The sequence below is a fragment of the Equus przewalskii genome, chromosome 15 (assembly GCF_037783145.1).
Source record: "Equus przewalskii isolate Varuska chromosome 15, EquPr2, whole genome shotgun sequence".
Classification (NCBI taxonomy): Eukaryota; Metazoa; Chordata; class Mammalia; order Perissodactyla; family Equidae; genus Equus; species Equus przewalskii.
Window position 1 is genome coordinate 59,456,444 of NC_091845.1, and position 26,183 is coordinate 59,482,626.

General features: G+C 39.2%; 1 protein-coding gene across 1 annotated transcript in view; it reads right to left on the reverse strand.

Moving 5' to 3' along the window:
* Positions 1-26,183, reverse strand: part of RARB (retinoic acid receptor beta) — a 694,610-nt gene that overhangs the window by 367,659 nt on the left and 300,768 nt on the right. The window contains exon 4 of the mRNA XM_008518324.2: positions 1,136-1,591. Within this exon, the coding sequence (XP_008516546.1) occupies positions 1,136-1,313 (178 nt within the window). The 5' untranslated portion in view covers positions 1,314-1,591. The remainder of the gene's footprint in view (positions 1-1,135; positions 1,592-26,183) is intronic.

Here is a 26,183-nt window from a genome sequence, read left to right on the forward strand (position 1 = left end):
ACTGTGATTGTAACTGACATCCCTGCAGTGAGAGTCTGTTCAGCCACTCATGCATCTATCCAAACACTCAGACATCTAAACGTCCTACTATTTTTGAAGGCACTGTACCATTTGTTGAGGGATCCCAGTTAGGTGGAGCACGCTCCTGCTCCCAGTGTGCTAAAGATGCAGTAGGAGGAAGAAGTTAAGGCACAAAGGCCACAATACAGAAAAAATTAAGGCAGTACTTCAAAAGAAAAACTTCAAAGTGCCAAGCCAATATTTGGAGGAACTCCTTAAAGAGCAGCGAAATGTAAAATAATCACCAGGAAGAGCTCTGAAGAGCTCCTGTTAAGCTATGAACCTGAAAGAACTTGGAGAAGGTTCTGTGGATGCCTAACAGAGCACAGTTGAATCAACATGCTTTTTCACCTCCAGATGCCAAACCAGGCAACCTGTTTCCAAAAGATGGAAGAGCTCACTGGCTACTACAGCTTGACCTTAGACAGAACTTTTAAAAAAATCATATAGTATGGATGCTTTCCATGAATATCAATTTTGAAGAATTCTAACTCTGACTATTTTTATCTTCCAGTACTTTATAACCAACATTTTAGAGAAGACCGGAGGTAAGAAACCGCTTAGTACAGAGTTAAAAGAGGTCAAGGACATTTAAAAAGCTTATGTGACATCAATTGGTGGCAAAGGTCCTTGGGAAGTTGAGAAGAATTACAGATTTTATCTGCACCAGGAAATGAGTAAGAGATTCAAAGGAGATCACACATCTAAAATCAATGTTAAATTCAGGATTATCATTAGCAATTTTTATGGTATCATCTCTTAATTCACTGTTATTATTTATCAAGTGGTCAATTTCTTCAGGTATATTGGTTACATCTGCTGATTACTTCTTGCGTTTATATTTTATGAAATAGAGCAAAAATATCAATGTGATTTTGAATGGACCGAATTCTAAAATTCACCATTTATCTGGTTTCAAATTATATTTCTGCTGATAGATAAAGGTACAATTCTAGACCAAGAGAAACCAACGCCAACAAAATGAGAACTCACCCTGGATAGGAACCATCCTGTTTCCTCAGGTCCATTAAGCCAATTGACCAAGAGAAAAAGAGCAAAGTCCAGTGGTACTTACTTGCAGGTGATGGGGTGCTGCATCCACTTGGAGGAGGGTGGCCGTGAAGCCCATGGAGGGGAGGCAGGGAAAGTCCTCCAATGACCGGTGGGAAGAGTAATGGGTAAGGTGCGGCCGGATAGTGGGTCATGTGTCCATTCACTGCCGGGACGGGACATGTGTGGCTACTGGTGGTCATGTTTCAGGCCTCACAAAATGGAAGGTGCTCTGGGAAAGGAACACATCACTCTAGGTCTTGACTCAAAGTTGGGGAGGTAAATTCAGAGCGAGAGTTGAGTCTGAGTCGTGTTCTTGGCCAAAGGCAAGATGGTTCAACAGATGACCTTGTGTCTTCCCAGTGTGCTTTCTCCACCTCTCATTTTGCTATACTGATTACAGGAAGGATGCCTTTTTTGTTCAGTTTCTCAGTTTAAGGCTGGGAAATATTATCACTTTAAAAGTCCACAGCTGCTACTCCTGTAGGAAAAAAAAATATACATATATCTCACAAGTCAAAAATATTTTCTTCTCTATCAAGTTAATATGCAAAAAATCTCCATTCTTAATCTAGGACTCCTAATTCCCAGTTGTTACCCTACACTCAATACATTAGTTTTCTTCAATTCTCACATTCCAACATAGAATAAAACTGACACAATTTCAAAATAACCCTGACTATCTGACATTAAATAGCACCCCTCTCCCCAGTCATTCCCTGTATTCCTCAGCCTGCTGAAGTTCTCCTCATGGCACTTAAACAACTCAATCCACTACATGTGGGAGTGTTTTTGTCTCTCTCTCCCATTAGAATACACTCTCCAGGAGGGCAGAGTTTTCTCTGTTTTGTTAAGTTATATTTTAAGCTCCTATGAGAGTACCTAATAGGAAACAGGTGCTCAATAAATATTTGTTGAATGAATGAATGAATGAAAATTTTTTCCTTGCTTATTTTAGAAAAGTTGACTATTTAATGTTATCCTTACCTATGTGCTTCTAAGATTTTACATATTTTATATGAAATTTGGACTTTGAGGCAGATAAATATAATTGTGGGAGAAAACTATAACCTAATGAAAGGTAAGTTAGAGATACAGCCACTAAATATCAGTGAAATATTTTACATTAGTTTCTTATTGTCAAACAGTATATACCTTTATTTCAGTAAGAACATTATCCATCCATCCATTGTTTCATACAACCATCATCCATGTGTCCATCTGTTCAATCATCCATCTGTCAATCAAATCCTAACTTATTATTACGTGCCAGGTGCCGATGTAGGCACTAGAGATGGACAGCATGGAACAACGCTAATGTGGTTCCTGCCCTCATGGATCTATAGTTTTAACAACTTCTTATTTCGGTCATGTTGTTAAGGAGGGTTAAATTGCCCTGTTGCCACAAAGGACATTCCAGGGATGCTCGGCACCTAGAATTCCTTGAGACTGGGAATGGGAGAAGCCTGAAATAGATTCTAGCGTGGGCTGACTATGGACTTCACAGGGTCACTTTGGCCCTGATGACCAATATTCAGCAAAAGTCCCAAACTCTGGAGCCCACCGAATGGCAAGCCCTGAATGTAAACCATCTGGCACAAACCAGGAACAATCTCTGACGGCCAGCATAGAGGAGTCGTTAAGAGCACTATTCCAGGGCCAGACCACGTGGGTACTAATCATGGCTCCACCCCTTGGACAATTATCTTACATCTCAATATGCCAGTTTCTACTGTAAAATGGGAATAATAAGAGAATTTACTTCAGAGGGCTGTTGTGAGGATTAAATGAGGTAGTACAGAGGGAAGAACAGTGCCGGGTGCAGAGTAAACACCAGGTGAAAGTTCATCAATGTATGCATTGTCTCACCAAATGACGTCCTTCTAAGAACAAGCTAGCTGGAATGGACAAGAGGCTTTGGGGTCAGAGTGAGGAAGAGACCACATCACAATAGTCCTAGGAAAAGGATGTTAGGACTAAAACTTTTGTAATGGAAGCAAAGAAGAAAAGGTGGGGGCTGGGTAAATTTAAGAACAAGGACTCATCAAGGTGTAGTGATTTCTCAGTTTGTGAACTAGCCAGTTTGGTTATTACAAACCCTAAAATCTTCTAGTCAATAATAACTTCCATTCATGTGTTTACCATGTGTCAGGTGCTTCACTTATGAGCTCTAAGGTCTAGTTCTTGGAACGGTCCTATAAGGCAGTTATTATTCTCCTTGTTTTCCAGATGAGCAAACTAAGTCTCAATGAGTTTAAATGATTTACCCCCAATGTCACAGAGTCAGCCAGAATTTGCACCTAGATCTGACTGGTTCTACCATCTCTGATCTTTCCCCTCTGCCATGCTGGGCTTATGTATACTGAGTGCCTGCATCATCCTAGCCGTGCCCTATAGAGGAAAAAGGCCATGAGCAGTTGTAAGTGGCTGTCCTCACTTGGATGATATTTTCCTTAGGGCCTTGAATCCCCGGCCTATTAATATTAAAAATGAACATCATCAAGAGTGAGACTGTGGTCCCAGGTCCCCTCGAACTCCACAGAACCTTACAAAACAGATCACATTCCCAGTTGGCTTATGTAACACATTTAACCCCAAAAGTGATGTCCCACCCAAAATATCCATGTCCTTTTCCAACTTTCAAACTGCAACTTGTTTCGCTGATGAAAAGAAAGGAAATGGACTATTTGAGGTGAATGTTTTCAGTCCTTTCTCTTCTAAAAATCACACACCATCTAATATGTTTAACACTTTTATTTTGTAGTTTGTAGCAAATTAATTAGAAAATAAACAAGACCATTTAGTATTGGCTGCATTTCCACTCAATTTGATTTTTAAGTCACACACACAAAGCCCAGCATTGTTATAAATGGTCTTTTCTATCTCCATTAGACAGACTACCTCATTAACTGGTGGAGCTGACAGTTCAGCAAACCCACCCCCGCAGGGCACAATTCTTAGATTTTTAAAGCTGTTTATTTGTTTTTACCAACCAGGGACTATTCCTACTCTCCATAATCCTTCATTTCTCTTTGCTTTCAAACACTGCAGATTTTTAGCATCCAGCCTGCCTGGTTGAAAGGTCTGGTATCACAGCTAGGATCTTTAAAAAACAACAAACAGAACTACTTATGCTGATAATAGGCAAAAGAAAAAAAAAAATCAATGTGTCGAGAAAATCCTGTTACGTTGGTGGAAAATTGTCTGAACAGTCACTGGGTCTATGTTCACATATGTGACTGATTAAGGCTGTTCCTGGAAGCAGAGAATTTTCTTTGTTTGAGGCTTTTAGAAAAAAAGATCGTCACTGGTCTTAGCACTGCTTTTTTTCTTCATGCCCGATTTGAGTTTGGGCTCATTCGGGGCTTTTTCTCTCACCACCTGAGGCAAAGCAAACAGGAGCCAGGGTGGAAGAGGGGAAGGAAGCGGGGCCTGGGTCAGGGGGTCCTGGATCCACAACCCATGAGATGCCTGGGTATTGGTTTCGTCATCTGTGAAAGGGGCCAACGGGAGAGGAGAAGGTTTTAAATCAAATTTCTTTTTTCTTTTTCTGCTTTTTTCCCCCAAGTCCCCCCAGTACATAGTTGTATATTTTACTTATGAGTCCTTCTAGTTGTGGCATGTGAGATGCTGCCTCAGCGTGGCCTGACAAGTGGTGCCATGTCCACACCCAGGATCCAAACCAGGGAAACCCTGGGCCGCCGAAGCAGAGCAGAGAACTTAACCGCTCAGCCACGGGGCTGGTCCCTAAATCAAATTTCTTAAACTGTGCTGTCTAGGAAACAAGTGTTTTACAGTAAGCTATTAAATGAAAAAGAAAATGCTAAAAATAATATTTTAGAGGAGAAAATAAAAAAGAAAGGGATTTTTAAATAAATCTTTGCATAGTCGTTATTATGCAATAATCTATCCTCAATAAACAGTGGAATGACAGGGAGTAGTATGACAGGTCCAACCGCCAACCACTTGGATGATGTGTGCCCATGTATTGGCAGAGGTCTCGGAAATTGTTGACATGTATGCCTGTATCTGGAAGATCTTATTATTAATAAAATGGTATATTTGCTCCAGTTTAATTTGTTGATGTTTCTGTTACATTAAAGTTTTTAGAAAATTACATTTTAATCATTTCTTGTCACATTCGATTCTTTGCATTGTTTTTGTATTTATTTTCACCTCAATTTGCATACAAGCTTCCAAGCTTATACCTTTTTTTTTTTTTTGAGGAAGATTAGCCCTGAGCTAACATCTGCTGCCAATCTCCCTCTTTTTCCAGAGGAAGACTGGCCCTGAGCTAAACCCCTTCCCCATTTTCCTCTACTTTTTTTTTTAATACATGGGACACCTACCACAGCATGGCTTGCCAAGTGGTGCCATGTCTGCACCCGGGATCCGAACCGGTGAACCCAAGGCCATCAGAGTGGAATGTGCGAATTTAACTGCTGTGCCACTGGGCCGGCCCTGGTTATACTTTTAAACATTTAAAATTTATTTTATAAACACGATACTTATATATATATTTTTTGAAAGTCAGAAAGCTCCTTTAGACCAGTGGTTCTCAAAGCAGAGGCCCTGAACCAGCAGTATCAACATCGCCTGGAAACTTGTCAGAAATGCAGTGTCCAGGCCCCACCTGAGATCTACGGAATGAGAAAGTCTGAGCTGGGCCCGCAATCCGTGTTCTAAGCGGCCCTCCAGACATTCCAATGCAACTAAAATTTGAGACCCACTGCTCCACACACGGGGTCGGCAATTTCTTGTGTAAAGAAAGTAGATATTTTAGATTGCAGGCCATGCAGTCGCTGTCACGACCACTCAACTCTGCTTTTGTACCAACTTCTTGTGGCACAAAAGCAGCCACAGACAATCCATGAATGAGTGGGCTTGGCTGTGTTCCAATATAACATTATTTATTTGGTTCATGTGACATGACTTGCTGACCCTTGCTTTAGATTAGTTAAAAAACCTAGCAGTCTGTTTTTCCCATCCTTAAATTCTCCTCCCTACAAGCAACTACCTGAAAGTATTTTAGCTGGGCTTTTTTCTCTTACTTATAGTTCTAGATAATGTACTTAAACTATTTTTTTCATAAATCTGTGAAATTTTTACTGTCTATTGGCTTCTACTATAAATGATTTATTTCTCTCAGATTATTGCCCATACACACAAAACTCTCCTTTTCCTCATACTCCCAACATAATTTCATCATATATATATATTTTTTGGTGAGGAATATTGGCCCTGAGCTAACATCTGTGCCAATCTTCCTCCATTTTGTATGTGGGACGCTGCCACAACGTGGCTTGATGAATGGTATGTAGGTCTGTGCCCAGGATTCGAACTGGCGAACCCTGGGCTACTGAAGCGGAGCACGTGAACTCAACCACTATGCCACCAGGACTGCCCCTCATCATAATTTTTAAATGAAAATCATTTACATTATGTTTACATAATTATGACTAGATAAATATTGTTACAGCTGAGCCATCTGATGTACTATATTTACAGTTCTTTTCTTATAGAATTTTTTGGTGTTCCTGGAGTTAATAATTGCTTTGTTTATATAATTTGAATACTTTTCTTTGTATCTATGAATAATTCTTTCCAAATTCTCTGATAATTTTGCCAGACATGTCATGTGACACATCAGTTCCACAATCGGGGACATCCCTCCTGCTCCAGGGCTTCTTGGCTGCTTTCTTAGACTCAAACATCCATGACAAACTGGAACTTTGTATTATTGTTTCTCTCTTTTTATGGAACTCTTGTTTCCTGGACCTCAAGTCTTCCTCTTTCTTCACGTTGGTGGCTTTTTTCCTAAGATCTTTATGAGAAATGGGAGGTAAATTTTTTGAGATTTTGTGTGTATGAAAATTTGTTTGTGTTTTTTTTTTTTTTGAGGAAGACTAGCCCTGAGCTAACTGCTGCCAGTCCTCCTCTTTTTGTTGAGGAAGACTGGCCCTGAGCTAACATCCATGCCCATCTTCCTCTACTTTATATGTGGGACGCCTACCACAGCATGGCGTGCCAGCAGTGCCATGTCCGCACCCGGGATCCGAACCGGCGAACCCCCGGCCGCCAAAGTGGAACGTGTGCACTTAACTGCTGTACCACTGGGCTAGCCCCTGTATTAAAATATTTTTATGCTACACTTAACACTTGTTTGATAGTTTGGCTGGGTATAAAATTGTGGATTAAAAATAACTTTAGAATTTTAAGTATATTGCATCACTTTTTCAAGCTTTCTAGATTGCTTTGGAAATTTCTAATACTGTTCTGATTTAGGATCCTTTGTGTGTGGCATTCTTCCTTTTTCGCAAGCCTTTATAATCTTTTCTTTATCCCCTGTGGATCTTTTTTCCTACATTGTGCTAGGCACTCAGTAGAGGTCTTTGATCTGATGACTCATGTCCTTCTGTTTGGGAAAATTTTATTTTCTACTTCCTTTGATAATATCTTTCTTAACATGTATTTCATATTTTCCTTTTGGAAATATTATGTTAGGTAGTGGCCCTTCTGGATTGGTCCTCTAATTTTATTATATCTTCTCTCATATTCTACTTCATCCATTTATTCTACTTTCTGTGAGATAGCCTCACTTTTAACTTCTAATTACTCTATTGAATTTTATATTCATGCTACTATATTTTTAACATTCAAGAGTTTTTCTTATTTTTTCTTCTTTATTTATACATTCTGCTTTTTGTCATGAATGCCTTATCCTTTCTGAATACCTTCTAGGGTATTAAAAATAGTTCTCTTTAATATCTTATTCTGCTCTTTACATTGATTATTTCTCTTCATTTTTTTTTCTGTTGTTTTATTTCCTTTAATGTTACATGCATTTCTCAATTGTACTGTCTGCTCAGTTCTAGCCCTGTCCATCTATATCTAAAAGGGAAAATGTACTCAAATTCTGGATTCATGAGAACACCTTGTCAAATGGGTGAGTTTCATGAAAAAGTGATTTAACTGGGATATTTCTTTGTGGGAATCCCCAAATGTTAGATGTATTGGCTTTTATTTGGGACTTGAAAGTTACTAGAATATGCTACCCCAAAATATGACTGTAGGACATTAGGACATGCCACCCCAAAATATCCTGCTTTGGTATATTGATTATTTTGAGCTATAGGCACTTGAAAAACAGTAAAAGCAGGAGGAGGCTTTCTCTGAACTCTCCTTATCTGCTGAAAGACAGATCTTCCAAAAAGAACACAGTTGGCATAAATCCCCTCCCTGGACATTTCATCAACTAGCGAAGATTGACTCTTATCCTAGGAGAGGAGACTAGAAATTAATGCCACACCCAGATAAACTTGTCACAAACTATCATACCTCCCATCTGTTCTTCTTAGGGCCTACCCATCTTTCTTAAAAATTACTCTCCCCTCAGAGGCTACATTCCCCTTCCCCTTTCCTTATTAAGATCATATTTAATCCTGAATTCTAAGCCACCTTGGGGAGTTACTCATTTTTCTCTGGGTATCTCCCCTGTATACACAAGGTATAAATGTTAGTAAAGTTTTATTGTTTTTCTCTAGTTAATCTGTCTTTTATCACAGGGGTTCTCAGCCAAGAACTCAAAAGAGCAGAGGGAAAATTATTTTTTGACCCCTACAGGCTCTCTGGTAACTTCATTGAGAAATCCTCCAAGTTTCAGCCCAGGATGGGGAGGAAAGAAAAAGCCTGACTGAAAAGACTTCTGGTAGCTGAATGGAGAAATGAGGTTGGGGCTGCTGGTGGGCTTACTATGAAGTCAGTAATCATCATGATGTAACAGGTGGGGCACCAGATTTAACTGCTCCTTGTTCATAACTTCAACCAACCTTCCTATCTCAATCATCACTCCACCTTTCAGGACAACTGGTGCCTCTACTCTCCGGGACTATCCAAAATCCTACAGCTGTATCTCCTTGCTTCTCCTTTGCCTCTCCTCATTGAGGTGCTTAGCAATTTGCTTTCTGTATTTTGCTAATTTATTCATTACTGCCCATCTACTTTCCATCTTCAAAAAAAGTTGTTGCCATTTCTTGTCTGCAAGTAGTACCACTCGTTCTTATTAACTTTAATGATTCATGCTTTTTACATCCCTTTGCTGTCATTTTAGTAAGTATTTGGGAGGGGATAGGGAAACATGCATTTGTTAATCTACTATATTTCACTAGAAAGTCATTAAATAAAAAAAATGCATTGGAAGATTTAACGTAGTTAAAATGTCCATATTTCTTAAAGCAATCTACACATTCACTGCAATCCCTATCAAACACCCAATGACATTTTTCATAGAAATAGAACAAAAAATCCTAAAATTTATATGAAACAACAAAAGATTCTGAATAGCCAAAGCAATCCTAAGAAAAAAGGACAAAGCTGAAGGTATCACACTCCATGATTTCAAAATACACTATACAGCTATAGTAATCAAAGCAGTATGGTACTGGCAGAAAAACAGACATACAGATCAGTGGAAGAGAACTGAGAGCCCAGAAATAAAACCACATATCCATGGACAGCTAATTTTCAACAAGGGAGCCAAGAACATACAGTGGAGAAAAGAAAATCTTTTCAATAAATGGTGTTGGGAAAACTGGACAGCCATGGGAAAAAAAATGAAAGTAGACCATTATCTCACACCATACACAAAAATTAACTCAAAATGGATTAAAGACTTGCATGTAAGACACGAAACCATAAAACTCCTAGAAGAAAACATAGGCAGTACACCCTTTGACATTGGTCTTAGGAGTGCTTTTTGAATACCATGTCTCACCAGGCAAGGGAAACGAAAGAAAAAATAAACAAATGGGACCACATCAAACTAAAAAGCTTCTGCAAGGCAAAGGAAACCACCCACAAAATGAAAAGACAACCTGATAATTAGGAGAAGATATTTTCAAATCATATATCTGATAATGGGTTAATATCCAAAATACATAAAGAACTAATACAACTCAACAAGAACAAAAAAAACCTCAATTAATAAATGGACAAAGGATCTGAATAGACATTTTTTGAAAGACGATATACAGATGGCCAAGATGCACATGAAATGATGTTCAACATCACTAATTATTAGGGATATGCAAGTCAAAACTACAAAGAGATATCATCTCATATCAGTCAGAATGTCTATTATTAAAAAGACAAGAAATAACAAGTGTTGGAGGGGATATGGAGAAAAAGGAGCCCTTGTACACTGCTGGTGGGAATGTAAATTGGTGCAGCCACTGTGGAAAATAGTATGGAGTTTCCTCAAAAAATTAAAAGTAGAACTACCATATGATCTACTATCCTATTTCTGGGTATTTATCCAAAGAACACAAAAACACTAATGTGAAAAGATATTTCCATCCATATGTTCATTGCAGCATTATTCACCATAGCCAAGATTTGGAAACAACCTAAATGCTCATAAATGGATGAATGGATAAAGAACATGTAGTATATATACACAATGGAATACTACTCAGCCATAAAAAAGATGGAATCTTGCCATTTGTGACAACGTGGATGGACCTTGAGGGTATTATGCTAAGTGAAATACTGTATGATCTCACTCATAGATAAAAGATAAAAACAACAACAACACAAAGATAAAAAGATTAGATTGGTGATTACCAGAGGGGAAGCGGGCAGGGAGGGAGGAGAAAGGGGTTACAGGGCACCCCCTGTACGGTGATGGATGGTAATTAGTCTTTAGGTGGTAAACATGATACAGTCTACACAGAAACTGAAACATAACGACCTACACCTGAAATTCATATAACATTATAAACCAATGTTACCTCAATTAAAATAAAAGTAACCTGTGGCTAAATAAGTTTGAGAAAGCTAAACTGGATTATTCCTATTCTTTACAGCTTTAAATTCCTTCTGTGAAGGGAGAAGTTAAAGAATAACCTGTGATGAAAAGGTTCACTCGAGACCCCAGCTGAGACAAGCTTAACTCAATGTCTATCCCTGTGTGGCAAGGGAAAGACAGTAATGATTCTAATCTGAAATTGAACAACAAAAGCGAGATTTGACCTGCCACTGTGGACATGCCGTGGGCCTGTGTCAAATGTCTTCTACAAATAAATAAATAAAATAAAGATAGGATTTGACCAGCCTTAGCCATGCACCTACAGGCATATTGGATAATTAGAAATGCCATTTAATGCACTGATGACTCAGTATGTGCCTTCTGAGGACCGCAAGTTGGAGAGAGGACTTTTGTTCGAGTCTGCCTCAGGACACAGGAGCCAAACACTTTAACAGGGTGAGAAGTGTTAATTTTACACTGTAGTGCCTTCAAGTGTAATCCAAGCAACAAAACAGACAAGAGTTTTTGAGAAAACACTGTATTCATTTCCTTCTATTGCAATTTAATGCACCATGGCTGATGTGGGTAACAAAAAAACAGGCAGAGGTAAACAAAAGATAGATTTTTTAAAAACATCTTGTGATGAAGCACAGAAACTCTCCTGTATTTCTTCAGCTGATTTAGAATTTGTTGTGGAAAAATCTTCGGTTCAACAGACACTACATGCATATTTCTCTTTTCCCAGTATATTTGAGCTCAAACCTCCCTATTTATTTAAGGCATTGGTTCCAGGTAATGCCACTTAAAATTTTTTCAGATGCATTCAGCCAAATACCTGTTTTCAGCAAAAATGCCAAACTCAGCATAAATCCTGTCAGTTGCTCGCGCTGCTGTTCTTGAAAGAAAAGAAACATGGCTGTAAAGAAGCCAGTTTGCATGCCTCGTAGTTTCGCAGTCTTTTTTATATCCACCACCTTCATCACAAATATCACTGATAAAATTATGTTCAACTTAAACCAATGGGAAAGCACAATGAGGAACTTGAATTTGGTCAAGAAGAGATATTTTTTACCTCCTTTGAATTTAATTTGGGAATGAAAGAGATATAAGAGAGTGATTTAGAGAGAATAATGTAGTCAAAGGAGTCCCTTAGACCACCAAGTGAGCAGAGAGTGAAATCTGAATTACTCCTCTGCAGCAGGAGGAGGTCACTTGGCATATTAAAGACTTATTTTTAAAAGCATATTCAAAATGTTCCTGTGTTCCTTTTTAGGCCATTTTTTATAAAATTCCATCTGTTAAAGAAATACGTGAAAATATGACTTTCAGAAAATAACAAGCAGAAATCTACATACACCAGAATGCATAAAACTCTAAGATTTAAATTTCAGACATTATGGGAGTAGTAATGTCAATGCACGATTTTAGAGAGTCAACACTCAGCCCAAATTTGCTGTGTATGCTAGCACTGCACACATCTCGAAGAGTCAGCTTTCGCCTAAGGTCTTTTCACATAGATTCCAAAATATAATGTGTAGAGTATACATTCGACCAAATGTCTACTGGTACCATTGCTTGTTTTTGAGAAAAGCAGCAGTAGGCATCTCCTTGTACAATAGTTTCCATGCTCTGTATCAGGGAATCCTGCCAAGCCAAGCAGAATGACTGGACTAGCATTTAGCTTTCAAGGGAAAGTCAGCCAACTATAGGCTAGTTAGTGGCCTATGAGCCTAGAAGAAGCAGTCTTCCCAATGGGAATCTCTGCATTGGATGGTGACCCGTCTATCCTAACAGAGTCTTACCACTGATTGGTTTTGAATGCTCTTCACACAAACCAAGATATAGAGAGAAAATTGGCATACAAATGGGAAGAAATACAGAAAAGTAAGTTGGCAGAAGTTGTGAGGCTAGAGAAACCATGAGTGAGCAAGAGACATGAAATAGAGAGAAGCATAGAACCAAGGTCCTGGTAAAAAGAAATAAAATGACTCACAATAGCTACAATTGTGCTTCTAAAGTTGGCTTTAGTATCAATACCAGCATTTTAAATTTTATGAGGCGTGAATCCTCAAAGGTTCAACTGTTCTGAATTTTTCCTTACTTATCTCACCTTTACAACAAACTCCCAAATTATATCTCTAGGCCTTAGATCCCATAAGAACCTAACTAGTTCAGTACTTAATTCTGCCCTGTTTGGAAGGATAAAGTGACCAGTCTTCAGTTGACTGTGATAATAGATCACTGATGAAATGTCAATTTGCATGTTGAGATTCAGACTGGTATAATCTTATCAAGCAGGATTTGTAAGTGTTCACTCATGAATGGCATAGTGCTGGAAAAGAGCTAAAGAGACACATTTGAGGTCCCTGGACCTTTGTAGTTTAGAAATTAATACAGGGGTTATAAAAACACACATAGTGTATCTTGCTAAGTCAAACTCTAGGTATGCATATCCATTGTTACTTGAAAATAAATTCATGGTATGTTTCTTCATTCATTTTGTAAAAGTAAAGTTCCTATAATAGAAGTCATATTGGGTCCCCAAAGCAGTGAATTTATGTAATAAGTATTTAATATTCATTAATATTTAAATATTACAACACACTTGTAACTTTTGAGAGGATATCTACTTTAGAAAGTGACGTCTAGCTGTAAATGTATTTTTAACAAATTTACATGCTTGCCTTTACAAAATTAAAACAACAAAAGAGCAACAATTTTCAAGGCACGTTTGGGTTATTTGGGTTGGTCAAATAAATGAAATAGTCACATGCTTTTCACCTTAATAAGGAATTGGGATTCCTTATTAATTCTGTCAGAGCTGCCATAGAACATCTGGGCACTGTACACATAGGTTACTCGTGTCCATTCTAAGTCTACTCAGGTTCCCCACTTATACGAACCAGGTTAAGGGCACCTTAGGCACTTCTTGTGATGGCAAGCAGGGTCTTGAAGTACTCTTGCTGCCGAATATCCAGTGAACTATGGGTAATATTTAGATACCCTCATTTGCAACAGTTTCTTAATTGGGACAGGATCCCTGTTGCTTGATCAACTCCCCCCGTATTGCCCAGCATGTTGTGGCTGAGGTCAAGATACTATACCTAGCTCTTGCCAGCTGCTTTCTCCCTAATGGAGAATTTGGAGTGATGTTCTTTGAAAGTGGAGGAGGGAGCCAAGAGCCAAGGAATACAGTCAGCCACCAGAAGGTGAAAAAGGCAAGGAAACAAATTCCTCAGAACCAGAAGGAATTAACCCTGCTGACACCTTGACTTCAGCCCAGTGAAACTGATTTTGGACTTCTGACTTCCAGAACTATAAGAAGATAAATCTGTGTAGTTTTAAACCACTGTTTGTGGTCATTTGTTACAGCAGCAACAGGACACTAATACACCAGCCCACTCTGAGCCTTAAAGGGTTTAGCCAAGAACAGGAACCACAAACACTGACTTATTACTTATCCTGGAATCAGTAGCAAGTTTTGTCAAAACAGAATTTTTTCCTCCAGGGGGAAGAACTCAATGTGTGGTATTGGTCAGGGAGAGAAGCTTGAAGATGCTCACTACTGGCTCCTAAAATTTCCTACAACACGGAAGCAGAGATGAAGCCCAACAATATCAGTTCTAGAGAAGATATGGGCTCTCTAGAAGAGGTCAGGGGTCAGAGAAATGCCTTCAAGAGAAGAGGCACGAGTATGGTATCTTTGTTGGGAAGGTACAAACATTCTTGAACAAGTGTTTAAAATGTTTATTTGACTATTTTGCCTTTCCGCTATGTCATGTAAAAATTGGGCAAGGTCATTAATTTATCTGCAGCCTCACAGCTTTCCTGAAAATTGCCAGAGTCTAGACATACGTGATAGAGCTACTTAACCTGAAATGGATATGATGGAGGCACTCAAAGGAAACAATGAGAGGATTTGTGCATGCATATATGTTTGCAGAGAGAATCTAGAAGAAAAATGGCAAATTTCAGTGTTTTTGTTTGTAATTAAGAATTTCCTTCACTGTCTTAATTATCCTATCTGTGGTTCTCAAGAGACTTAGAAGTAGAAGAAAGAAAAGATGGCAACCTTCTTTCTGCAAATGAAGATCAAAAGAAATATCCCCTCTTACTCCTATTGGGGAGGAAAAAAAGAGAGAAGACCAGAAGAAAAGTGAAACATTTAACCTCACTTGAACACTAATATTTGGTCCCCCACATTAGGGAATGGCTTATTTTCTTTTTAAGTCATCCCAATGCTTTCTTTTCCCTAAGGTTGTCAGTTTTGCTGTGTGACCCCCAATCCCGTCATAGGGCCCCCTCTCTGCCTCTCCATCTTTGTCAGAAAGCCCTCTAAAAGATGGATGGCAGATTAAAGATGATGAATCTTAAAACTGCTTTGCTTACCTCATCTGAATGGAATCACGTATGCAACATGGATAAAATGTAAAATCAATAGAAGAAATCTACCAGAATCTACTTCCAAGTGGTACTTTTCCTTCAAGGCAGTCATTGTAAGTGGCTCAATGACTTATTCAGATTATGCTGATATTACTCAAGACACTTTTGGAACACCCTTTTGGGAGAAACCACCACTAGAGGTAATGTGGCAGAGACATTGCTATCGAAGGGGTTCAGAACAAGACTTCCCAAAATGTGCCATTTTATCATGTGGATTATTTTGGGCTAAAGGCAATCAAGACCCAGCAGACTCCAGAAAAACTCCTCTTAACTCTCCCTTAACTACCTAAAAGAATTTAGATGAGGGCCTGGCCCAGAAAGCAAGCTATTACCAGAGATAACTTTTATCTGAAAGACCTATTTGTATGGCAGAGCAGGAATCTAATTACTAAACATCTACTTTTCTTATCGTCCTGTGAATTACCTTCCTCTCCTTTGAAGCCCCAGGCCCCTATTCCATTCCTTAGCTCAAAATGACATATAAGCCTCAACTGTCCAACTTGTCCTTGGGTCTCATTGTCTTTGCGGGGCTCCCGTACACACTTACTTCATTTTGTTTTTCTTCTGTTAATCTGTCTTATGTCAATTTTTTACTATACCAGCCAAAAAAACTAGACAGGTAGAGAAAAATTTTTCCTCTCCTACACTATCTTCTTGCCAAATCCCATTTCCTTTCCCTTTCAGCCACACAGCCAGACTATATTTCCCAACTGCCCCTGCAATTAGGTGGGAACATGAGACTGAGCTGGGGGCGGTGCATTGTGGGTGGATATGATGTGTGCCACCTCTGGGCCTGGTTCCGCAAAGCTCCTCTGGAATCCTCCTTGGTCACTGTTTTCTCTCAATTGCTGGCTGGATGCATATGGTCCAGTACAGAACTCTTACAACCTAAGAGATAGCAGAGCCATCACATGGCAGGAACTTGGGGCCCTGAATGGCTTTGTGGAGCAGACCTATTGACATGCACTGAATTGTGACATTAGCAAGAAAAAATTGGTATTGTATTAAGGCACTAAAATTTGGAAATGTATGTTATAGCTAGACTGACTAGCAAGTCATTGATTGTATAAAAATAATAACTTCATGACTTTATAGTTGCACTTCCATTTTTGATTCCCAAATCTTCCACACCTCTATTGACTAGATTTTCTTCTGAAATTATATTTTGAAAGCAAATTTATCCCACAGATAAAAACTGGCCACCTGGGGCTGGCCCCGTGGCCGAGTGGTTAAGTTCGCGCGCTCCGCTGCAGGCGGCCCAGTGTTTCGTTGGTTCGAATCCTGGGTGTGGAGATGGCACTGCTCATCAAACCACGCTGAGGCAGCATCCCACATGCCACAACGAGAAGGACCAACAACGAAGAAGATACAACTATGTACCGGGGGGCTTTGGGGAGAAAAAGGAAAAAAATAAAATCTTAGAAAAAAAAAAAAATGGCCACCTAAATAAACTAATGTTTGTTACAAAGGCAATTAAAAAGAATTCCAGGGGCTGGCCCAGTGGCGTAGTGGTTAAGTTCACATGCTCTACTTCAGTGGCCCAGGGTTTCGCTAGTTCGGATCCTGGGCGTGGACCTATGCACCACTCATCAGGCCATGCTGTGGCCGCATCCCACATAGAAGAACTAGAATGACCTACAACTAGGATACAACTATGTACTGGAGCTTTGTGGAGAAAAAAAAAAAAGAGGAAGAATGGCAACAGATGTGAGCTCAGGATCCATCTTCTCAGCAAAAAAAAAAAAAAATTATTCCAAAGACACTTTAATTACTAGTAGCTCTATTGGAATAGGTCTATAGCTTCTTCAAGGATCATCTTTGAAACCAACAGTAGTCTTGTGAATATATAACAGAGTTTACAAGGGATTATAATATAGTAAGAATTCAAACCATAGGATTATTATCAAAGAATATTTTAAAATAATTATCATTTTAATAATCACAGCATTCTAATAATTGAAGCATTGCTTGGTTTTCTGTATGCTGTAGAGTAATGGTGTGAACACCAGGGGAAACTACGGAAGCCCGGGCCCCAGGATAAAGATGGGAGAAGGAAAGTCTATAAGAAAATACAGCAGTATTATCTTGACAGTTTGGCTGGTAATGCATGAGCTGTAATGTTTCTTAGTTGTTCATGTGTTTGGCCAAGAAATTATGTTTCAAGTATTTAATTTGAGTTGTGCAGATATCTTATTAGGGGGTAAAATGCCACGTATCAATTGTAACATTCCTTGGAAAAGTTATTAACTCAGAATGTGTCAAATTACAGACATTCTGGATAAATAAAAGTCTACTGCATTAGGTGTGACGTGTTTGATTAAAGCTGGTAGGCGCATTGCTTTGTGAATTCACACCTCACAGATGAGTGAATCGTATTCCAGGAATCAAGTGATAACAAAGCAAATGTTAGGGGCAAAGGATGAAGCTGCAATTTCATTGAGTCTCAGTTTCCTGATCTATAAAATGGGGATAATAACTGTACGGAACTCACAAATTTGTGACAAGGATCAAACTAATTGATGTATGTAAAGTACTGAGAACTGTACCTGGAACCCAGAAAGCACTAGTTGTCCTTAAAATTGCTGAGTCCATGAAAATGCGTGATAACCTTAAGCATATTTGATTGATTAAGCCAAAACAGAACACTTTTTCTCCATATTTATTTTTTGGAAATAGTCTATTATCTCCTATAATATTTATCCATCCATCTATTTATGCCAGATGTATGTTTAAATACATACACATATATTCTTTTTTAAAAGTCAAATTTCTTGACTTAAAAAATCAATGTAGGAAATTTCTTAAGGAAATGACAAATGTATGAAAATGGCCATTATTTCCTACTGACTGATTTTACAAGCTCCTGCAACACTCTGTAGCCAGACTGGCTCCAGCTAGCCAGGAGTTCAACTGAAAGGCCTGCCACATTCTTAACTATTGTGTCACTCTAGCAATCTGTAAAAGACAGCATCCCTTTTACTCTTGTTCTCATTAATACTCATCCTGTTTCTCTACTGCTTAAACTATATTTTCAGGAGGAAAAAAAATTCAGCCTAAAAATTCCTCTGGGCCAAAACACAGCCTTGGGCATCTTATGCTAAGAAGGGCTCAAAAAGTCTGGCTGAGGCATTTTTTGAATCTGTTGTAGAGATAAGAGCATCTCCATTTAAAGCCTGTGTGTATTTTTACAACTGTTTCATTCTTTGTGGACAAGCACTTAAATATCCGAATAAAAAATTAAGTGAAAACTCCAGAAGTCTTTTTTTGTTTGTTTTGTTTTTTACAATTCATGCAAGAATCTGTGTGATTGGAGTCACTTAAAATGAAGGGAAATTAATAGTGAGAAAGCTCTCACTGGTGATGTGAATGAATGGCCACATTTCCGTGACATTTTACTGCAGACACTCAAACAGATGGGATTCCAGGCCTAACTGGCCTCTGTTGAGATGAATGAGATTCCACAACTATTAGCACACTGGCATAGAAATGGCCGGATTCGGTTGCAGAGGCATTCTTACAGAAACAAAGACGATCACAAAGCTATCCTCTCCCCATGCCCATCAATGCAGACCCATTAGTTATCAAATCCCATTCATTCAAGCTAAAGCTACATTCACTATCAGATGACACTCTTCAGGCATCGCATGGAAATCCTGAGGATTTGATCAGCTATTAACTACTATTGATGCTGATGTGGCTGGTTTGGCTACTGAAGACCAAACAGCACTCTCACAAGTGGTGACACAAGTCAAAAAAGCACCAGGCAAAAATCAAACACGCAGACAAAAAGCAGACTCACTGATAAGTAAATGGACGAAGGCCTCCTGTGTTGGCAAAGGTCATCCAAGACATTGAAATTCAATGAAGGGGGTTTTAAGCTAAGGAAAACAGGCAAGCACCAGGGAACCTATCATATAAAAAGGCTGGGGACCAGTGCCCCCTCTCCTATAGAAATGAGCCAGCATGGGGTATGCTTTGCAGATGGACTCGGGTAGCACACAGGCTGCAGAGCACATCTGGCACACAGGTGTATGGCCTTGTATTCCTGAACAAGCCATCAACAGTCATGTGCAAAGAGTCCTATTGCTATTTGGGGTGGAAAGCAAGAGGAATTGTAGCTGAGAGATCATAATTGCTTTTCAAAAAAAAAAAAGAGTGTATGGGTCCCTGCCAAAACATTCTTCCTCTAGCAGATTATATTTTTAATCCACCTACTTAATTAACTAGCTCCTCAGTGGATCAAATGATATTAGTGAGTTAGAGTAATACTGCCACTGGAGCGGCCATTTAATTCTGGCAACTCTAAAGCAAATTATTTCATAAATGGATAGTTTATTCAATTCAGTTCAGTTCCAATTCAATTCTGAGCCCCTTCTATGACCAAAGCACTGAGCTAGACCCGTGGGGGAACAGAGCGAGGGAAGAACAATCCTGGCCCAGAATCTAACCAGGGAATGGTGACCACTACACGAATTAGAGTAATACAATGCAAATAAAGTATATGTGTGCTGGGGGCGTGGTGGGAGGAGAGAGAACTGTTCAAAGAAGGGAGGGTTTACTTTCATGTGTAGGAAAGCACGAAAGACTTGATGAAGCAGAGAGCATGGAAGATGAATACTGAAAGATACAAAAAGGAATTTAGCAGATAGAGATGAAGGATTACAGATATATTTGGAGAGTAGCAATAGTCAAGTTTAGATGGAATATAAAACATATAGAGAGAGAATAGAGTGGTATAAATCTAAATGAGAAGATGGCAGTGAAAATGGACAGGAGGGGAATGGATGCAAGAATAATATAATTTAACAAGTGATTGGATGAATTGGGAAAGTTCTATGAATGATTGCTGTGTGTTAGGTCCTACACTGGATGCTTGGATACAAAAATAAAAGACATACTCACACCATACACACCCCCGAAGTAGCTCACAGCTTAGTGAGGAAAAGACAACACATTGGGGTTTGTTCCATACTCTGATAGAGGTATGTGCCCAATATTATGAGAGCACAGAGGGTAGGCACCTAAAGCCAACCAAGGGCTTGGGGAAGAAAGGTGGTAACTCAACTACAGGAAGGGCCTTCTGCATAGAATGGAGAAAATGCAGGCTATCAGCTACGGTATAGTGCTAGATGAGACTGGAAAGGAAAGACCTAGATGGAGAAGGCCCTGCATGCATTCTTATGGAGACTAGACTGTTCTCCTAAAGACAATGGCCAGTGAGTTATTAGTGGGTTTGAAGTAGGGGAGTGACATTATCAGGTTTGCGTTTTATGAAGGCCACTGTGGCAGCTGTGTGGAGAGTGAGATGGATTGGTGGCAAAGACTGGGGGCTGAACAACCAGACATGAGATGGTTGCAATAGTCCTGCTGAGAGGGGCTGAGACTTTAGTCCATGGCTGTGATGAATCCAAAGGATATGAATGGGGTAGCATGGATAGAACAAGACATGGATTGGACACAGGGCATTAAAGGAGAGTAAGGAATCAAGGCTCACTTCAGAAGTCTGGTTGTAGAAACTAAGCAAATGATGGTGCCCTTCATCATCATGGGGAGCAGAAAAGGAGCAACAGGTTTCAAGGAAGGACGAATGCAGTTTGGGATGAGTTAATTTGAAGTGCCCGTGGAGCATACTAGCAGAAGGTATTCATTAGCACAAATGGATGTTGAAACAAGTCAAAATCATGTAGAAAAAGGAAAAAACAAGCTATCTCTAATTGTGCACCCCAACATAGCTGGCTCCTTAAAAACCAGCATGATTATGGAACAGAGTAATTTAGAATGAATATAACAAAAGTGAAAAGCATAGAAAGATAAAGGCTCAAATGCAAAAGGCTTCCACGGAGTGTGGATTCTCTGCTTTCTTTTATGTATCTCTTTAGAGACAATGGTCTTCAGAAGGCTCAGTAAACGCCAACAGGTTCTGAGCTCTAATTTGCGTAGCCACTTGATGCAATAAGCACTTAGTCAGTAGCTGCTGTGTAAAACATACAGTACTGGGTAAAATAAGGAATACCAAAATGGACATGGTCATCACCCTAACAGCAAGATGTTACCCATGTGGTTGATAAGACATGGATGCAAACCACCGTAACACACAATGAAACCTACTTGGAGATGAGGAATGAAGAAAGTGCTTTGGGAGTTTAGAGCAAGGTGGGCACGAGAGAAAGTCAAAGAGAACAGTGGGTGACAAGACTGAGCTGATGCTTAGTCAATTTTTGGGATTTTTCATTGTGGATTTTTTGCATTAATTTTGATTTTTTAAAAATTTTGCATTAAAGCATTAGCTTGACTGCTGAGTTTTTTGGTGCCTCCCCTTAAACTGTGTATCTGAGGCGAGCACCCTCCTCGTCTCATCCCAACTCTGACTCAGGAAAAGCTATCCATAATTCAGACGAGGCAGACAAACAATCAGGGGTCATCAAATCATATCCTCCCCTTCCTAAATTACTCCAGTATCTGGATTATTCTTCGCCCCTCTCAGGAACAGAGCTGCCTCCTCGAAACAATTTAACCAATAGCTATGATTAGAGCTTTCCTTTGGGGCAAATCCTCTACAGTGAATTACCAGGAGAAAGATGATATTCTTAGCTCAGATTTTATGTTTTGCTTCTTCTAAGGGTAATTTCCAATTTAACGTAAGTATATATTTTGCTTTTCATTAAGATTCTTCCTTCCCTCCAGCCCCCCATAGGTCTACGTATTTCAGAACCCAACAAAAATATTTTGAGCAGACCAAGAAATTGGAGTTTGCTGACTTCTCCCTTAGATCCTATCCTCCCTGGGGATAAGAATTCTTTCCAGCAGGTGCTCTGCTGTATCCTCAGTGCCTAGGACTATATCCAGACCAGAGTGGCTACATAATATACACTTGCCTGAGTGTTGAAAAATAGGAGATAATTAACAACTACAGCACCAAGCACTTGTCAAAACAAGTTAGAAGACATTCACTATGTTTAATTATAGCTATACATCCTTATTACTGTTTTATATCAGGCTAATATCCGCAAAAATTCAAGGCATGACATTCCAACCCTAACTGCATTGAACTGTCCGTTTCTGATTAGTCCTTTGTAACAGCAGAAGTTGCACAAATGGACTCAAGTCAGGTACTTTATACCAATAACTCAATGAAGAAATTATCTCCGCATATTCTTAGGAGGGAATGAAATTTTGAGGCACATTTTGACAGACACTGTATTAGTGACATCTTGACGACAAATCTGATTTGGAAATTTCTTGTGAAGAGTCTGGGAATGACGTGACAAAACATTTCTCTGTTTACAGCTCTGTGTGTAATTGCCGTACATATTTCCTGGGGAAGGGAAATCTGGACACCTCTGCTGTACTGAAAACACACACACACACACACACACACACACAGACATACACACTTTGTGTCCATTACTTGGATGGTTTGGATTATAAATGGTGGATAAGAAATGAAGAGTTCCATGGAAGTAGTAATGAATGGCGCCTATCAACAGACTCAAAATTCTTCTGTGCTTTTCCCTTGAGGAATTTCACTTCTCCTCTCCCCTCAAATGGTTTGTCATGGTTCCACTCAAAAGCGTGTGTAGAGAAAGCATCTACTACTCTAACACACGTATGTTTAGAGGCTTTGGATATTCTTGGGAAGTGTCATCCAGCTAGGGGCCCCACCTGACCTTGTTTCATTTAAAAATTCTGATGAGCACATAAGTCATAGTATCACTGCCCTAAGTAGCATTTTAAATGATTTTAATATACTCCCATAACAAGTTAGCTGCCAAGACTTAGATTTGTAGACTCCAGAATATAGGGACTATGTAGAATCTTTCAATATCACAAGTAGTTTTAATGTACCAGGTTGGTTGGTATTACTGTGTGTGTATGTATACAAACACTATAATGTATGGAATACGTGTTTGGAATAATGCGTTTGCTTCCTTCCCTAGGTGTAGTGTTTAATTCTACCTAATAAATTGGAGTTTACATCTTCCCACTTTTAGTTGCATATAAATAAAAGAAAAAGTTAACGATTATTTTTCCTTTAGTTGTTTTATCCTTGTAACAAAATAAAATCTCTTCGGATGTAAGAAGAACAAAAGGTACCAATTACTAATCTACTTTACAACACAATATTTTGCACCAACTTAAAAATATGTTAACCAGGTTTACTGTGGAAAAGGGTAAGACCTTTAATGAAGTGGTCCTAAAATAAAAAGATAAGTGAGCTAAAAGCACAGCAATTCGAAATCAGAGAGAAAACCAACTCTAGAGACATCTACACGTCTAGAGAGTATTTAAACTATTTCACTTTATAAACTCCAACGGGGGATGTGATTTCTGGTGTTCTGGCTTATAGAATCACTTGGGAATGAATAATTCATAGGCTTTTTACCAAGTCTCGAGCGTAAATCAGTCAAATATAGCAACATGATATTCATGCTGAATTTCTAAGCACTTAAAACATTTAGATGGAAACTTTCTTTTCAAGAAAGCAGGAGGAAGAATGTCATTTTCCCTCTGCTCACGTTGCCCAGGCACATTTGTATTACATACTTTAAAAAAATCTATACAACGGGATTTAATTAAACAAGAAACCAGTAATAGTCACAGAAGTGAAGAAAAGCAACAAAAAACTTTCTCAGCGTTATGTTTTCTTTATTAACATACTGATGTGAAACTAAACAGAAAAAGCAATCTAATAACAAACATTCCTTTGAGACATGTTCAGGGAGCAAAAGGACATCCACTTATTGTTCCGCCCATCCGATTGGTCCATATATGGCAATAAAGGTACAATAGACGGAAACAGGAAACAGACTGGCACATCTGTAGTATCTTATTAGCAGCTAATGGATATCAGAGAAGAACACGCATAGAATGCTGAATCGTCTGGACCAATCTCCTAAGCAATTACTCTTAATTAGTGGGTTCTGTTTATAGATTCAACTTAGTGTACCCTTATGTATCAAAGAGATGAAGGCAGCTGGAGAAAAAGAAATGAGGCTCTTAAAGGAAAAGTATTACAAGATGTTGGAGGATTTCTTTTTGGTGAAGTGAAACTTAATTTCTTTCCCTTCCCTGTCTTGCATAAGGGAGTTTTCTCCTTTGTGAAGGATTAAAGAACAGATAGAAAAAAATTTCCAAAGCTGGCTAGGTGTTGAAGGAATTCTTGTCACTTGTCTTAGAAGCACGTAAAGAAAGTCAGTAAAAAACTAAGTCGTTGTGAAGGCCAAAAATACTCCCTCCAACTGTAACTCTGGGCATTTCAGGAGGTGCCATCCTCCACCCCCAACCCAGTGTAGCTCTTCAATTCGGAGAGGCGGCACCTGCATTTCGTGTCTGCCAAATTGAAAGCCATGGGGCAAAACGGGCGGTGTGACCAGCTGTATCGCCATAAAAGAGAAAACACAAAATGGTTTTTCCAGGCCAATCTAGTCAAAAGAGATCTGAGCATATACACAGAGCCACTGAGCCAATCGCCCACTGTCTGTAAATGGAAAAATACTATGTAGATCAGTCCTGTCCTCCATCCAACACATACCGCATGCAAGCTTTTTTTAAAAGAAAGGAAATTCTTTTCGGGTAGTGGATGCTCAGTTTGTACATTACTTGTTCCTGTGTAGACAGCTCTCTAGGAATCTTTTTTAGAGCCACCATTGAGGTCTTGCCTCTTGGGTTACTCTTAAACTACTAAAAGGCTCTATTCTTTAAGCATTTCTGGTTCTTTTTGCAGCACACAGTTCTACTGTCTTGTACATCAGAGAACTTCTTTCTTGGTCTTGTGTAATCCTGTTTAAAAAGATCATTTTGAATGTACAACCAGCTCATGAACATATAACCTGCGACTGTTCTTCTAAATGATTGTACTCTGTGTACATGTAAGAAATTTGGGCTGGGTAGCTTAGGAGAGTCAAGGTGAAAGGTTTTATTTGTACATAGTTGACCACAAGTCAGGACAGACATGATTTCTTGGCATCTGTCTTTCTGAATGCCCACGAATCTGTACATGATCCCCTCCCTACCTAAAGCATCTGAACCAGGAGAAACCAAAAAATTGGCCTTTTCCACGGTCTTGAGCATCCAGAGAACAGGCTGAGTGGGGCCAGCTCCAGGCTTGGGTCTCTAGCCAAGGGGCTCTGGGAGTCAGTGCTAGAATGCAGCTGCTGCGAACACAGGCTGTTCTTTCCCGGGGAGCCCCTCATTTTCCTGAAATCAGCTCCAGATCTGCTCTTCCTCCTGTCACATGAACCAGCCTCTTTGCTGAGCACTTGCTGTTTTATAGCGCTACACATTTGATTTTTTAAAGTTTAAGATTCTTTATGAATAGTTCTGATGCTTATAAATATGAACAAAGTCGTAAAACTTTCATTAAGTTTAAAAACAGCATTCTTCTGCTGACCTACTCTTTTGAGGCATATGACAGAGCCATAGGCAAAGAATGACATACACAAATGGAGACTTTCTCCATTAGAGAGAGAGAAACTGCATGGTATATGCATTAATTCAAGCGCAGTTAAACTATATGGACTGTGGATGTGGGAGCAAAGTGGGAGACAGAAACAATCAATCTGCCTACTAGATGGTGATTCTTTCTTCCCTCTTTTTGAGTTTGTGTTCTAGCACGAAATGGGGGCCTTGAATGTGAGTGTCTTCAACTGGCCTATTTTCCTGGGCAGCCCTCATGTTGTGTGTACGAGCATCACTCCACTCAGCAGATAATGGAAGTGGCTCAGAGAAGTAACTTGCCCACAATCACGTTTTCTGGTAAAACTGTGGCTGGCATATGTGTTCTTTATTATATACTATACATTATTCTATAGGTTATACATTTATA